This window comes from Triturus cristatus, chromosome 7, assembly GCF_964204655.1.
Source record: "Triturus cristatus chromosome 7, aTriCri1.1, whole genome shotgun sequence".
Classification (NCBI taxonomy): Eukaryota; Metazoa; Chordata; class Amphibia; order Caudata; family Salamandridae; genus Triturus; species Triturus cristatus.
Window position 1 is genome coordinate 762,283,643 of NC_140590.1, and position 17,204 is coordinate 762,300,846.

Sequence of the window (17,204 nt, forward strand, 5' to 3'; positions counted from 1 at the left end):
ACACAGGCCCCGGTAACCTGATTGGCAGGGACCCAGGGCACACCAAGGAAAAGTGCATCAGTAGTCTGGCAAAAAGTGGGGGGGGGGGGTTACTGCAACAGAAACCCACTTTCCTACAACGAGCTGCAGCCCAAAAACTCCTGATAGTATGTGTTAATTTTAAAAGTTTAGAGGGCCTCACAAAATGTACACTCGCCTACGATACAATAAATAACTCCTAATACATCAGGAGTTACACAAAATCAATCATTAGAGTGCCTTTTACTCAGGTACTTATAAAAAGAGGCCGGGTGAGACACAGAGGTTCAACACAATAACACATCCAGAATGTATCCAGATAAAACTTCCATAAATATGTGCATCAGAACTTGTAGTTGTACACAGTAAGCATCTTTGAAACAACCCTCGAGAGCCATGTTGTGAGAAAGTTGAAAGATGTAGCTAGTCTCATGGATAGAGATAAAGAGTTTCTTGACGCATGCACATGGGCTGAGAAAGCCAGAGGAGCAGAGGATGTTTTCTTGAAGTGTTGGATCTAAAGGTCATTGTTTCCTTTGCTTTTAACCACACGAGTACACATAAGGTTGTTGGTTTATTAGAAAGCTATTTAGGGGTATCTAAGCAAGGTATTTTGTCGGTTAAGCATGCAGGTTTGCAGATGCATGTCGCCTCAATCTATACCCGCTTGAGGGGGGTTAGCACAGGTGTGAGGTGGTCACATTCATGTGTGGATGAGACTAGCCCTGCTGCAGCACGGAGGCCAGTGTTCAGAGGCGCCAGGCATTTTAAAGGTGGTCCTGTTAGAAGGGCATCGCCATAAGCTAAGCAAGAGGTCACAATTGATTAATGTGACCTCTTAATGATGTTCGCTGCCAGCCCAAGGTGGTGCCTGTTGGTACCTGCTGTCAACTTAGCACCCCATAAATATGAGAGGGGCTACAGAGTAATTGCCACGCCAGGAGGGAGAAAATCAGCTTTCCATTAACCCCACTATTGCCCCATTTTGCATCCCTGTTATATAATCCACCTCAGGCGGCGCTTCTCCTGCATGCAGACGGACAGCTGCTTCGGTGGGATCAGGGGATTAGGGTCCCCGTGGGAGACACCCGAAACCGGACCGTCCTCATGGTCTGCATCACTGAAGTCCACACCGGCAGGAAGATCATTGAAGAGAACATGTCTTGTCCTCAAAGACCCGGACGTCATCATGGAGGAGAGGAGGTCATCAGAGGTAGACAAAGTCTGTAGAAAGATCACAAAAATAGTGAGGTTTAGTGTGAGGTGAAAGCACGGAGAGACAGACAGTGGCAAGCTGGATATTCAGCCTCCGATGTGTTAAAGTAAAAAGAGGCAGCTAGTGTCACATGGTGAAGTGGTAGGCTAGTCAATATTGGGTGGCATAGTCAGCAGTAAAATGTAAATGTAAATGTGTTTGTACTTATATAGCGCACAGCTACCCCATTCCAGGGTTTCCCGGCTCTGTATCATACCGCTAGGGAACCCTTCCTGGCTTTTCCCTGTGAAATGTCCATTCCTGGGCATCCCCAGGGTGAAGCCAGGCATCCCAGCGCTGTTAGGGCCGTTGTGGAGATTAAGCAAGCTATTGCCCAGAGTTGCAGCGTGGGACCCATGATTAGAATAGGCACCGAGGCGAGAATTCAGGTCCGAGGAATTATGAGCCCAAGACCCGCCGAGGCGGGAATTGAACCCTGGTCCCGGGCCAGACCTCTGCATCAGGGTCTGCCACTCTAACCATTGAGTAAGTCAGATAGCTAGTGTCAGTGGATAGTCAGTGTTAGGTGGGAGACTTGCTGTCAGGTTGGATAATAGCGGAATAAAGGTCAAGATGAGATAGTCACTGAGAGGTGGGATAGTCAATGTCGGGCTGGGTAGTTGGCGTCAAGTGGAATAGTCATGGGAAGATGGAATAGTCAATACAAGATGAGGAAGTCACTGCTAAATGGAATATTCAGTGTCGGTGGGATTGTCAGCGTTAGGTGGGATCATTGCGAAAAGAAGGTATAGTCAGTACGAGATGAGGTATTTACTGACAGGTGGGATATTAAGTGTCAGCTGGGTTAGGCAGAGTAGGATGGGCTACTCAGCGTCTGTGGGATAAACATGGAAAGAATGAATAGTTAGGTCAAGATGAGGTAGTCAATGAGAGGTGAGATAGTCAGTGTCGGGTGTGATAGGATAAGGTGGGATACTCAATGTCAGGTGGTATAGTAATTTAAAGAAGTGGGTTAGACAGTTAAAGGTTGTAGGATAATTATTATGAACTGGTGCTATTAGTGCAGTGTGGGATAGTCAGTCTCAGGTTGGTTAATTAGCGGCATGTGAGATAGCTGGTGTGCAATGGATTAGCCAGTGTGAGGTTGTAGGACAATCGGTGTTAGGTTGAATAGTTGGAGAAAGAAGGGATAGTCACTAGAGAATGAGATACTGTGGGTAACATGGGATCCTCAGTATTAGGTGGGAAAGTGAGTATTAGGTGGAATAGTTGGTGTCAGCCGGGTTAGCCCAACATAAGTGGTACGATGATCAGTGTGACGTGGTGGAATTTTTCAGCAAAGCCGGGATAGCCAGTGTCAGGCAAGTTTGGCAGAAGAGGATGCTATAATCAGGGGAAAGGAGTGAGTCAATGTGAAGTGAGATAGAAATGTGAGATTTGGATAGCTAGAAATAGGTGGAACAGTGTAAGGTGGGACAACCAGTGCAAGTTGAGATATTGCTGAGATTTGAGGCAGTTAGAGGGATAGGAAAGTCCCCGCTACCTCTTGCCTCCATCTTTACACAACTGCACTTGTGAACAATTGCTTCAAATGGAGGAGAAGCACTGTAAAGTGGAGCATAAACAGGGCCTGGACAAATGACAATGTTCGCAACCTAGAAGAGGTGGAAACGGGAGGGTGTAGTGAAGAAGACACATTGAGGTACTCAAAGGAAGAGTACGTTTGTAGGTACAACCGCCAGCAACAAACCCTACCAGTACTAAATGTTCTGAGACAAACCATGTGGTGCAAGCAGCAATCCATGGCCGATCGAACTGTCATACAACAAAGGCAATGAAAACATGCCCTATTAAATAAACTCCCAAGGCCCCTAAAACTTAGGAATACACAACAAAGGACCTGTTCACACGGTGAATATAATACTCAAATCCCTTCTAATTCGTTGTAATACATTAAACAATCTATTAGACCAGAGGTTAAACATATACCATCTATGCTGTTGGGATCTGGATCACCAATTTTTTAAGGAATTAAAAGCTATCTGTTGGGTTAATTCTAACCCGGCGGCCCGTAACTCTGCCCATTCGGGCCCTCCATCTGGTCGCTTAGTTCCCTACTCCTCTGAGGAGCTTCACAGCCTTAATACTACCTCTCCCTCTTGTACTCCTCTTGACTGCTCACTCATAACTTCTTCAAAATGCTTGCATTGTAACTATGCTTTCTCCGGTTATACTGTACCTTCAGTACCATCAATCCCTCCCTATAAGTTTTGGAGTATCAATTGCAGATCTCTGCCCAAAAATAGTGATCACATTTTCGATTTATTGTCTTCCACCCAGCCAGATGCCCTGTTTCTAACGGAAACCTGGCTTCAGGCGAGTTCCGGCCCTGACATAGCTTGTGCCCTGCCACCCGGTTACGTAATAGTCAGGCAAGACAGAGCCACCGGAAAAGGGGGGGGGGGGTTGCGATTATCTTTAAAGACACTTATTCCTGCTCTCTGGATGCTGTCCCTTTACCAAACTGTGAAGCCGCACTTTTCAAGATAGCCGTCTCTCCTCGACTGACACTATCAGGCTTACTTATTTATCGTCCCCCTGATAAACCTACACAGTGGCTAACCTCATTTGCGGACTGCGTAGCCCCCCTTGTCATGAAGGCAGCAAACTTCGCCATCTTGGGAGACTTAAATCTCCATCTAGAGGACCCACAGAATCAACTAAGTTGCACATTTTTATCCGATTGCGAAGCTATTAATTTAATACTTCGCAATAAAGGTCCTACTCATCAGGCAGGACACTTACTTGACCCTGTCCTCTCTAACATTCTGCTCGATTGCACCTACCCTGCCCTCCCCCTTGACTGGTCCGATCACTATGCTATTCATTTCACTCTGCCAGCTGATCTCACTAAGTGCCTGCTCCTTCCTGGCACTAGAAATTACCTCAGAGCCTGGTCTAAGCTAAATATCTCGGCCTTTAACGCCTCTCTTGCGGCCAGTTGCCCCGATATCAACCTTGGGTGCACTGCTTTGGCTCAGGAAGTATCTCACTGGCTAACATCCAATATTGACCACCACCTGCCACCGCGTCTTAGGCCATCTACCCCGCATCTCGTCCCCGCCCCTTGGTTCACAGATGCCTTAAAAGTTACTAAATCCAAATGCAAACATTTGGAGAGGCTGTGGCGAAAAACCTATGCCCCAAATGACAAATCAATCTACCGTGTAGCACTCAGGCGATACCATCAAGCCTGCCGAAAAGCAAAAGCTCTGTTTGTCTCACAGTCGATTGAAAAGGCCATAAATCGACCGAAAGCCCTCTTCTCTACGGTCAAGAAGTTAGCTGGCTCAAATACTGTCCCCATTCCACCTGCGTTAGGGGAAGCGGAATGCAATGAAATTGCTGACTTTTTTATATCTAAAGTCGAAACTATCTACAATGCCCTGTCTCGAGCTTCCCCTATACCCCAGCCTGACTCCTCCACCTGGACCTTATCGAGCCCACCACCCCAGGACATATTGATCTCCGAATGGCCTCTGCTAGATTCCAACTCGCTGCATGCCTGTTTAACTAAAGTCAACTCAGGCTCTCCTCTGGACCCTATTCCTTTGAGCATCCTTCAACAACTTTACCCTGATGCTCTACTAATTATTCAAGAGCTCCTTAACTCCTCATTGCGGGAATCCATAGTCCCGGATGAATGGAAAAGGGCTCTGGTAGTGCCACTTTTAAAAAAACCCGGTGCAGATCCCAAAACGCTTGCCAACTTCCGGCCCATTTCTTTGCTGCCCATGTTCTCAAAGATCTTGGAGCGGCATATCAACTTACATCTTACATCTCACGTGGAGACCACTGGTTTTCTACATCCATCCCAATCAGGTTTCCGCTCCCAATTTTCCACTGAAACAACCCTTTTGGGGTTACGGAGAACCTACGTATCCATCTTGATCATGGCGAGACCGCGGCGCTTATTCTTTTAGATTTAAGCGCCGCATTTGATACGGTCTCACATTCTATCCTTCTGAGAGCCCTGAGTACTGCAGGGGTGTCCGGCTCTGCTCTCAACTGGCTGGCCTCTTTTCTAGACCATCGCACCTTCCAGGTTGTCTCGTCCAGTTCTTACTCCTCTGTTCGCTCATCTGCGTATGGTGTTCCGCAGGGGTCTTCACTTAGCCCTCTGCTTTTTAATATCTACGTGAGACCCCTAGCCACCATCGTGGAAGACTCTGGTCTTTCCCTTTACTCATACGCCGATGACACTCAGATTCTCTTTTCCCTTTCATCGGCCTCTGCTAACTCCCCATCTGCTCTTAAACTAGGACTTAGTCGAGTTGCAGAGTGGATGCAGGCGAATCTCCTGAAATTGAATGGAGATAAAACAGAGGTGCTCATCCTGGGCAAGCAAAAGCACCTCTGGGGCCCTTCACATTGGCCGGCAGAAATGGGCCCATTGCCTCTTCCAGCGACTCAGGTTCGCAATCTTGGATTTGTTATGGACGAATCACTCTCCATGCGACACCAGGTGGCTAAGGTAGCGGCCACCTGCTTTTTCATTCTGGGGTGGCTGCGCAAAATCTTGTGGATACTCCCAGTAGGGTCAAGACGCCAGGTGGTCCAGGCTTTAGTCACCTCTCGCCTGGACTACGGTAATGTGCTCTACCTTGGCATTACCCAGGAGCTTCAGCGGAGACTTCAGCTGGTACAGAATTCAGCGGCTCGCCTCCTTTGTAAGGTCCCGTGGAGATCTTCAATCTCTCCTTTTCTTAGAGACCTTCACTGGCTCCGTATTACAAACCGGATTAAATTCAAGGCCCTTTGTTTTTTGCATAAAATCAAGCAAGGGCGGGCCCCAGGCTATCTTAAGGCCCTGGTTCAACCATACTTTCCATCCCGCACCCTTAGATCTTCAGCTCAGGGCAACTTTGTGATTCCCCGTTTCAAACTTTCGAGAATGGGCGGCTGCTCCTTTTCTTGCGTCGGCCCCAGACTGTGGAACTCTCTTCCGGTCACATTGAAACTTGAACCATCTCTTCTGAAATTCCGCAAAGACCTTGAAACCTGGCTCTTCTCTCTTTAACAACTGCGATGGGTAATCATTGAATCTATTGGCGCCGGGAGACCCCTTGTGGGTAGCTGCGCGCCCTACAAATTCAATTACAATTACAATCAATTACAATGTCTCCCAAAGTCAAACCCATCCCTTCATGTGATGTGCCATGGCTCAGGTGAGCAAAATCAAGGTGTAAAAATGTGAGAAAAGATTGGTGGTGCCTCACTGAAGTAACACCAAAGGAGTAAGCAGGAAGGTACTTGCCTGCTACCTCAGGTTCTCATCATCAGCTACCACCAATCCAAAACAAAACTGTGATAGAATGAAAGAAAAATACGGACAAGGTGCTAGGGTGTGATGTCAAATATTGCCTGTACACCAAGTGGTGCGGCGAAATCAACCCCACAATTGGAACTGAGGAGTCAAGGCTCTAGCTCCGCCAATCCCAATGTAAAACCGAGCTAGATCACACTCGCTATTAAATTTATTCAGTGCTGTGTGTCTGCTCATTAAAAGCCGACATGTTTCATTGCCAAGGGAAAAACTCACGGCAATTTCTTCAGGGCGTGGGTCAATCGCTCCACCCTGCACCAATCTTTTCTCACATTTTTACACCTTGATTTTGCTCACCTGAGCCATGGCACATCACATGAAGGGATGGGTTTGACTTTGGGAGACATGGGTTAGAATTAACACAACAGATAGCTTTTAATTCCTTAAAACTTTGGTGATCCATATCCCAACAGCATAGATGGTATATGTTTAACCTCTGGTCTAATAGATTGTTTAATGTATTACAACGAATTAGAAGGGATTTGAGCATTATATTCACCGTGTGAACAGGTCCTTTGTTGTGCATTACTATTAGAGTGGGGGATGACCTGTTCTCTAACCCTATAGCTCCTTATTGTATATGGCCCTAAAACTTAGGAACAAATTGACTTCCAACTACTACCTTAATGCCATAGAATATAACAAATCTGTTGCTTTAAAACCAAACCATGCTAGCTCATAATCCCCCAACCCTGCAGGAGGACACGAGCATGTCTGAATATTTCTTTCCCACCAGGGTTCCCTTCTCAGCAGTCACTCCACAGCCATCAGCCTCTTCCAATGGATGAGCACCATTAGGGACACCTGCTCCTTTCTCGCTCTCGGCTCTATCACTTTATTCCCCAACTCAACTGTCACACTTGGCAAATTTCCAGATATTCCACACTGTACCATTCTGCATAGCATCGCTGCTTTTACTGACCATGACTACCACGATGGGTTCAGTAACCCCAAAACCAGGTCTCACCCATTCTCCCACTCTCACAGACACTGGTTTAATATCATGCACCACATCATATTTCACCTTGCTACACTGTGGATTGAAACAAACTTTAATCCCTACTTATTCTTGTACCGCTCACTTTTCACACTTATTGGATCCATCATTCTTTACCTACCAGGGACAAAGACAAGGCCCTGTTTCCCTTTCTCATAACAAACAGAATGGACTACTCTGTTACTGAGTGTGCGGAACAGAATCTGCTCTTTCTAATCAATTACCATAATTTCTGGGAAACCTTTCCTAGAGAACATATATGTAATGAGCTTAATGAGAAAAGCGCACATACGGCCATTTTGAGCAGTAATTAAATACATTTCTAATTGAAGAGATGCCTGGATGGCCAGCATCAGCACACTCTGTTTCTTCTTGCAGCACCTCTTGTGAATAATTTTACTTCACAGCCTACCTCATCAAATAGGTCTTCTCCAAGTTTCAAAGACAATTCTAAGGGGCCAATGGAAGGCCAATCAGCCATTAAATACATCTTGAACTTTTAAATCGTCAAATTATTACTTCCGACATCCATCCGCATAGCTTCCATGACACTCTGTTTTCGGCTAGCCACCACAAACTTTCCTTGAGCCACAACTTCCTCTTCGAGATCTAACACACTGTTGTAAGGCCCCTCACAGCGCATACATAGTTTAGCACAAGGAATTCCATTATATATTTTCTTCCTGGAACACATATCACCTCCAATCGCAGTTCTAGAGGATGACAAAACCTTCCCATGTGGAGGAGGAGCCTAGCGCGCAACCAAGATGGCCGCGTAGGTGCGAGGCTCCCGAGGACCTCCGCGACCTCCTGCATAAATCCTGACTATATCCTGTCCTAGACGAGGGGATTGTGTTCGTGAGACCGAGCTGAGGTGCCGCCCGTTTTCCGTTTCCAAATCGGACCTCGGACACGCATCGATTGAGGTTTGCGGCCTTCTCCACGCCGGCCCCCCGGATTGGAGTTGTGGGGCGATCCGGAGACAAAGTGAACAACAGCGGCGGGCGAGGCTGGGCGATTCGCGTACCCCGCACTTTCACTTTCGCTTTCGCGCCCTCCTTGCTGCCAAGCGAGGTAGGGTTGCGAGGCGGCGTGCGGTGGTGTGACTTCATCGGGGTGCCCTGCCGGCCCGCCAGCTGTGATCTGCCCTTCGGAGCTGTGGTCGCCCTCCCCCGGAGCCCGTGAACCGGTCTGTCAGCCCCTTTCAAGGAGATTGGCACGATTTGGGGACTGGAGCCATGTCCACGAAACAAGATGGCGACCGGGCAAAGGTGAAATCGACCCGCCGTGGCGCAGCCCCTCAGTCTAACAGCATGGACCGCTACACCCTCCAGAAGGGATCTCCAGAGGCGCCGCGTAGGTCCCCTGTTGGCCCGACTGATGCCCCTGCTTTGCCCGCGGATCTGACCCTCCGGGACGTCATGGGCGCCATCGCCGAGATGAAGGCCTCAGTGGACCAGCGCTTTGACACTCTGGCGCAAAAGATTGACTCGGTCCTCGTGGATGTGGGCCTGGTGAGGGCCGATCTGTCCAAGACGAATGACCGGGTCGACTCTTTGGCCCACACCACCTCGGGCCTCACAACGGACGTGGCGGCCCTCCAAAAGGAGGTGCGCCGACTGGGCCAGGCGAGCGCCCTGATGGATCGTCGACTGGAAGATTCCGAGGGTCGGGCCCGGAGGAACAATGTTCGCATTGTCGGGGTGCCGGAGGGACGTGAGGAGGAGGCGGCGGATCGGTTTGTGGAAGACCTGATCCTCACCCGTCTCCAGCCCCGGGGGCTGAGTAAACTCTTCGCAGTGGAACGTGCCCACAGGGTCCCCGGAGGGAGACCTAAGATCGGAGCCCCTCCGAGGCCTCTCATTGCCCGGATCTTCAACTTTCGGGACAGAGACGCTATCCTGCAGACTTCTAGGCAACAAGGACCGGTCAGACTCGACAATATGGATGTAAACTTCTATCCTGATTTTACTCCGGCGGTCCAGAAGCAGAGACTGAGTTTTCTCGGAGTCAAACGTCGCCTACGGGACCTGAACCTCAAGTATGCGATGCTTTTTCCAGCGAAGTTGAGGGTAGAGGTGAATGGCCGCACGCACTTTTTTGATCGTCCCGAGGCGGCCGGGGACTGGTTGGACACTTTGCCCGGGGATCGGGACCGGGGGGGTGGGGGGGCGCGGTTGGTGGGGAGGGCTTGCCGGATCAGGACTGAGGGACTAATAGTAGGCCTTGCTCTGGACAACATTATTGTCATCATTGACTGATTGTGTAAGTTCCCCTCCCGTGGAGGTCGTACGGGGTCTCTTGGGGGCTTTCCCTCCTCTTCTGGGGGACTAGTTAGTGTTTTCATCTATGGGGCGACAGGCACACTGCACTTTGGGGGGGCTGTTCGGGCTCATGCAGGGGTGCAGGGAGGGGGGAGTTCTGTTGGGACGGGTGGGTTGGGGTGGGGTGTTGTTCGTTTTTACCGCAAGGCAAACCCTTTACTGTATTGGTGTTTTTGAGGTGCTCTCGGGGGGACGAGTGATGGCTTCTGTATGTGATGGGGGGTAGGGACTTGACTTTGTTGTCTTGGAACGTTAATGGACTGGGGGACAGGATTAAGCGAGGTGTGGTCCTGCAGTATCTGAAACGAATTTCGCCAGATGTGGTCTTTCTGCAGGAGACACACCTTATTGGTAATTCCTTCTTTGCCATGAATCGGCGTGGCTATCGGTTGGTGGCCCACTCGGGCTTCACGTCTGGCTCGCGGGGGGTGGGCATCATGGTTAAGAACTCGCTCCCGCTGGAAATAGATGAGGTGCGCCATGATGAGAGGGGACGCTACACTGCCTTGGTGGGGAGAATGGAGGGCAAAGTGGTTGTCTTTGTTTCAGTGTATGTCCCACCGGGGCTACAGTCCACCACTTTTGCGGACCTGGGGCGCCTCCTCCTTGACCTTCCGGGGGGGCTTCTGGTGGTTGGGGGGGATTTCAATGCGGTGGTTTCTGGGACTATGGATCGTCACCCCCCTAGGGACCTCCCCCGGGCGCAGGCATGGCTGTCCGGCCTTTTAGATACATTGGGATTGGTGGACTGCTGGCGCTTAAAACATCCCACGCAGCTGCAATACACCTTCCATTCGGGTGCCCATGGTAGCCTCTCGCGGCTTGATCATATCCTTGTCCCTGCGGCCTATGCTGGGAGGGTGGGAGAGGTGCGCCATCTGGCGCGGGGTATTTCAGATCACTCCCCGCTCCTGTTGCACTTTGGTGTCCTCCCGAGGGGGGAGGGCAGGGTAGCTCCAATCAATGCCTGGTATCTGCGCGACCCCACTATTCGCGCTGACCTGATTAAATCCTTGCAGCGGTATTTCGAGGAGAATGTGGGGTCTGTCCCTTCGGCTATCTCCCTTTGGGAGGCCTTCAAGACAGTTATTAGGGGGGAGGCCCTCTCCTTCATATCCCATGCCCGGAGGCGCGAGCAGGAGGAGGTGACCCGAGTGGAGGCCGAAATTACTGAACTAGAGGGTGATTTGGGGAGTGGGGTGACGGATGCTGCACTGCATGTTTTACACCTTAAGCAAGCGGCCTATATGGCCCTCGTCACGGAGGCAGCCAGGGGCCTCAGTAGAGAGCAACAGGGGCGACTGTATGATGTGGGTGATAAGGCTGGTAAATTGATTGCGTGGTTGGATAAAAAGGAGAGAGCGAGTCGTGTGGTTCCGCTGATTGAGAGGATGGATGGTGTACGTGTCACCGAGCCAGAAGACATTGTCTCTTGCTTCGCGGATTATTTCCGCGAGGTGTATTCCCCGGTCTCTCCCTGCTCGGAGGCGGACTCTCATGCCCTGCTTCGAGATATCGCGCTGCCCTCCCTTTCGGTGGAGGACAGGGAGTCGTTGGATGCTGCTCCTACCTCGGACGAAATTGCCCTCGCCATACGCTCGGTTGCATCTGGCAAGGCCATGGGCCCGAACGGCATCCCTATCGAGTTGTATAAGCTGCGACCGGACGTACTGGCACCCCACCTCCGCGCGATGTTCCTTGCGGCCCACTCGCGGGGCTCCCTCCCGCCGGACCAACGTCTGGCTACAATCGTGGTGATCCACAAGGAGGGGAAACCCCGAGACCGGGTTACCTCCTATCGGCCTATCTCGCTCTTGAATGCGGAGCCCAAAATCCTTGCCAAGGTGCTTGCCAACCGGCTGGTCGGCGTGGTGGGCGATTTGGTCCACCAAGACCAGTCTGGCTTTATCCCCCATCGCAACACGGCCCTCAATCTGCGGCGCTTGCACGGGGTGCTCGCGCGTGTTCCGTTTGTGCGGGAGCCGGCCATCTTGGCGTCCTTAGACGCCACCATGGCGTTTGACACGCTCGAATGGCCATACATTTGGGCGATGCTGGCGAAATTTGGATTTGGACCGGGATTCATCAGCTGGGTCAAATTGTTGTACTCGGGCCCGTTAGCGCAGGTGGTAGTGAATGGGCGAGTCTCGGCCCCGTTCGCGCTGGGACGGGGCACGCGACAGGGTTGCCCCTTGTCGCCGCTCCTGTTTGCATTGGCCTTGGAACCCCTGGCGGAGTGGCTGCGGTGGCACCCTTCCATCCGTGGTCTCCGTTGGACCCCCGAGTATGAGGACCGCGTGTCCCTCTACGCTGACGATATCCTTTTGTACCTAGCCTCCCCGCGCAAATCACTGATTGTCCTGGTTGATGTCCTGCGCTCCTTTGGCCGTAACTCAGGCCTTGTCATCAACTGGGCTAAATCATGTGTCTATGTGCTTTCCGGGGAGGCTCCCGTCCTCCCGCGGGGATGTCCGATCCAGATTGCCTCGCAGGGGTTTCGGTACCTGGGTGTCTATATCACGCTGGACCCGGCGGCCCGCTACGAGCGAAACTTGCTTCCCCCCCTCCAGCGCTTGAAGGAGGACGTCGCGCGCTGGCGGCACCTGCCGCTTTCGCCGCTCGGCCGGGCGGCATTGTTTAAGATGATGTCGTTGCCGCGCTTCCTGTACGCTCTCCAGAACACTATGGACCTAGTCCCGGCGCGCTACTTCCGTGAGGTGGAGAGTCTACAGCGCCGCCTGTTCTGGGACGGGAGGCCGCGTATAGCCCTGGCGAAGTTGACGCTCCCGTGGTATGACGGGGGGATTGCCCTCCCGGACATTAAGCGGTATTACTGGGCCTCCCAGCTAGCTGCAATTAATCACGGCCTCTATGGGCCCGCCTTGAACCCGGCATTTGAAATGGACAAGATGCTCCTGCCCGGTGGCGACTACAATCGAGCACTCTACTCTGGCGCGCCGGATCCCCGCTTGACGGGGCCCACGCGTGTCATGGTGCGGGTGTGGCACGCGGCCAATGCAGCTATGGGGTGGAAGGACCGTTTGACCCGGGCGTCGCCGTTGTATGCGCCTCAGCGGTTGGGCTCCCTGTGGACCTCGAAGGGCTTCGAGAAGTGGGACACGATTGGCATCAGTAAAGTGGGGGACCTCTGGACGAGAGGGGGATTTAAAACATTCGAGACGCTGCAGACGGAGTTTCAGCTGCAGGGCAGTGAATACTTTCGGTACTTGCAGGTCCGTCATGCGCTGGGCTCCGTCTTCCCAGACGCCGCCTCCATCCCGGAGTCTTCCCCCCTGGAGGATAGAGTGCTGGATGGCCACGTTCCGGATAGCACGATCTCCCTCATTTACAAAAAAATGATTAATGACCGCTCGGGCCTGCTGACCGGCCTCTGTGAGGCTTGGGTTGCCGACGGGCTGGAGTTGGACGACGAAGACTGGATTTCCGCGGTGGCCTCTCCGAAGGAGGTGGCCATACCGGCTCGCCTTCGCTTCGTCCAGCTTAAGATACTCCACCGGGTTTACATGACGGGGCCAAGGCTTCTGCGTATGGGTTATGCTGAGGATGGGTTGTGTAAGCGTGGGTGTGGTGCTTTGGCGACTTTTTTGCATATTTTGTGGGAATGCCCGAAGGTGGAGCGATTCTGGCGTGGTGTGCATGAGGTCCTGCGTCTGGTTACGCATGTCGCACTGTTGCCTGAAGCGAGGAGATGCTTGCTGAATGTGTGGGAACCAACTGATTACTCGGTTCCGCAGACGCGATGGGTGACTCTGGGATATATGATAGCTAAGCGTGACATCAACTGTGGGGATCCCAGCGGCCCCCGGCGGTGTAGGCCTGGAAAGAACATATGGATTGGTGCATGTTCCGAGAAAAGGTGGTGTATGTGGCGAGGGGCAAGCCTGGGGCGTGGGTGAAAATATGGGGCCCCTGGAACGCCTACCGCGGGGGTATTTGCGAGCCACCACTGCTGCCAGCTGCCTCACCGGCTCCGTCCCCCTAGTTGACCCCCTCCCCCAGCCCCGGGCACAGAGTTCCCCCAGTCCTGGACTTGTTTCCCTTCCCCCTCTTCAGATTCCTGTGGATGGTCGGGGTCCCTCATTCGAGGAGCACGTGTGATTACCTTCGATTGCGGGTTGCCTTGCGGGTGTGTTTTTCTATGTTGTTGCGTGTGTATAAAATGAAACCGTATTGTGGGCTTAGAGTCATGTGGCCCACGTCGTTGATGTCTCCTGATTTGCTTCTCTGTAACGCCAAGTGCCCTTTTGTAAGTTTGTCAGGTGCTCCTGTCACTCTAGCGGTTGGCCGGAAGGTTGTAGGCCCATACTTGTATATACTTGAGATTGCAATAAACGGTTTCAAAAAAAAAAAAAAAAAAAAAAAAAAACCTTCCCATGTGACAAAATTACTCCCAAAAGTTTCTGATCTGTTCTCATTTGCAATGTGCTTGCCTATACAAAATGTCTTATATGATTAACAGCCCACATGCATGCCAATAGTCTAAGAGTTAGGTACGGTATTGGAATGAGTTAGGATAACAGTTAAAGGTTAAAGTAAGAGTTGGAATAGGTTAAGTCCCATGATTTGGGTAAGCATCAGAGTTAGCGCTAAGGTGAGTGATTGGTCAGCAGTGAGGAAATAGAGAGCATAAGGATAAGGGATAGGTAAGAGGGGGGTACTGAGGGTCTCCCCCCACTTAAAAGAAAGAAAGAAAAAAAGGAAATATGATTTTTTTTAATGCAACTGTTAATAGCACAAAAATTCTGAACTAATCACTAGATTTTTTAGCCCTAATGTACATATCTGTCCAAGCACTGTATGCGTACCACAACAGTGTGCGCGTGTGTGTGTGTGTGTGTATGTGTGTATATTATGGCTGATCCCCAGGTAAGTGCTGTGTAAGTACTGATCAGTGACCTACTTAAAACACTACTTGTTCCTATTGTAATGCATTATACTCTACACTTCATTTACCAGCTCTGCCTATTGTTACCTTCCATTATGAGGTCTCTTCCAATAGGGAGAATTAGTGCCTACAGTGATTAGTTCACCGGTAGGGTACTTATTAGGAGGGTGTGAGATAAGTACATGCCCTCTTCGATCCCTCAAGGGACAGTGCTGTACGGGGTCTAACGGGGTGGGATATCTGAGAGGTATCGCTTAGCAAAATGAGTGCAGTCAGGAATGGTCCGCATGGACACGGCCTTGCTTCCAACATACTTGGTGTAAGTGAGGCATTGGCCCCTTGTGAAATTGGAGTGTCAGAAGCCTGCCTGAGTCCGAGTCTTCCAGAAGTGATGGAATGGAATGAGGTCTCAAGGGCAGTATACCCTCAGTATCCTTCAGTGTACCCCTGCGAAAGCCCCCGGTATAGCAAGAGCTTCTTCAAGACAGAACAGAAGGATCCCAGGAGCCTTGTGCATCTCTTGAGCCACTCGTGGTTGATACCTTGGTGTAGCCTGTATGCCCAGATGCCCCTAAACTTTCCTTGAGCACACTGTGGCTTCGGACTTGGCAGCAGCATGGCACTGAGAGATGAGTGGAGAACAATAAATGGGCCAGACATGTAGGTCACCATTATGGCCACCAACCGCGTGGTTAGTTGAGAAAAGGGGTAGCTCCCTAACATCGTGCCCTGGGTAGCTGCTGTCTATAGGCTTGTTGGCCCGCAAGGTGCGTGTAGGCATGCTAGACTGGGGTCGTGGGTAGCCCTAACACTATGTTAGTTTCCTCAGAGAAGGCAAGGCTGGAGCCCAGAGGTCTGGACTGCCTCTCCTTTGGAATTGTTCTTGTTGCCCTAGCAACTGGATGATTCCCCAGGGTTGGGGTGCAACATGGATGTAGAAGATGGTATTTTACTGATACAACAGAAGGTACAAGAGCACAATCCCATGTTCAGGTCTGACACCTCACTCATGGTACGTTGTGCCACTATGACGCCTACCTTTCTGAGACAGGGAACTACACACTTTGTGCGGCTCTCATTCCACTCAGGGGTGTCCGAAGATTCTGGAGACACACTCTTTTGGGAATACGTTGTGCCATCAGGAGGAGTTCTACGAGTTGGATGAGTCCCAGGTCTTTTGACTACTTGTGTCCCTGTCGTGTCACTGCGGACAGAAATCTGAACTATTTGCCATACGGAGCCCAACCGGAAGCAAGTCGTACCTGGATGACAGATGTGCACTGTTCGTTGCAGGAAACCGTCACAACTATCATTGTTTCTAGGAGACACACAGGCTCTGCTTGCTTGAGAAGAGGCGATTGAGGTGCATGATCCAGGCGTGTGCTGTAGATCAAGGGTGAGTCCGCAAGTGTGGCAGCAGTGCCCTAATTACAGCACACCAGAATTCTTGTCTGGCTTACATCAAAACCATCCTATAAGATGCAACAGCTCATCAAGAGGTGACACAAGGAGCCACACGTTTGACTACCTGACCCCAACCCTGTTGTCCCTCATTGGATAACACTGCAAAACAGAACCATCTTCAAGCCCTGCTGAATCATGCCCTGCCCACGCCACACACCGGGAAACACCAGCATACCTGGCAGATGAACTTTCACAAGCCGGAACCACAACACCAGGAGACAATTCCTTTGCAGCTTCGACCTAGAAACCTGGAAAACAGAAAAGAATTTGGAGCGAGCTTCCTGAATCTACACTTGAAATATACAGAAAAAAATCCCCATCCAAACCAGAATCCCCCATCTCCACATTTATTTCAAGGAAGAACTGAAGACCCATCTCGCTGAGGAACACATGTAAGAAGGCATCACAAAAATATGTTTCCCAGCAACAGTTGAGACGCTACTGAATCCATGTCCACCCCCTCACATGACCGACTGCTCCCCTCTTACAAGAACTGCCTACTCTTGCCCTACATTCTTCACCTGCTATGCAAATTATTTCTGAAGCAACCTCCTCTCTTGTAAGCATTCAGTGAATGACTTGTCGGTGTGGTCAAGCATTGATGATGTCCTAATGCCTATTCCTCTTTGTAATGCACTCTATGGCTTCTCAAAACTAGGTCTGAACTCTGGAAATATCCCAAATTAAATAAATATGGGACCGATGGAAGCACCCATCCCTTGGTGTTAAGAGGCCCTCTGAGTGAGGTGGGATATTGATCATGAAGGTAGATTCCAGATAGGAACTGCCGACAACAAGCAAGAAAGAAGCTACCAACAACTCCTGGAAGCAATTCAAAATTCTGCAACTGGACGTGTGGGCTAAGAACATGGGCACACTGGCGTAATATCAGG

At 50.8% G+C, this 17,204-nt stretch overlaps 1 protein-coding gene across 2 annotated transcripts in view; it reads right to left on the minus strand.

The window, feature by feature from the left end:
- The window catches only part of TMC8 (transmembrane channel like 8), a 136,013-nt gene that overhangs the window by 115,248 nt on the left and 3,561 nt on the right, over positions 1-17,204 (minus strand). For both annotated transcript variants that reach the window (XM_085617501.1, XM_085617500.1), the window contains exons 2-3: positions 16,487-16,559; positions 1,028-1,242 (exon numbers count right to left, since the gene is read on the minus strand). In XM_085617501.1, the coding sequence (XP_085473627.1) occupies positions 1,028-1,209 (182 nt within the window). In that variant the 5' untranslated portion in view covers positions 1,210-1,242; positions 16,487-16,559. The remainder of the gene's footprint in view (positions 1-1,027; positions 1,243-16,486; positions 16,560-17,204) is intronic.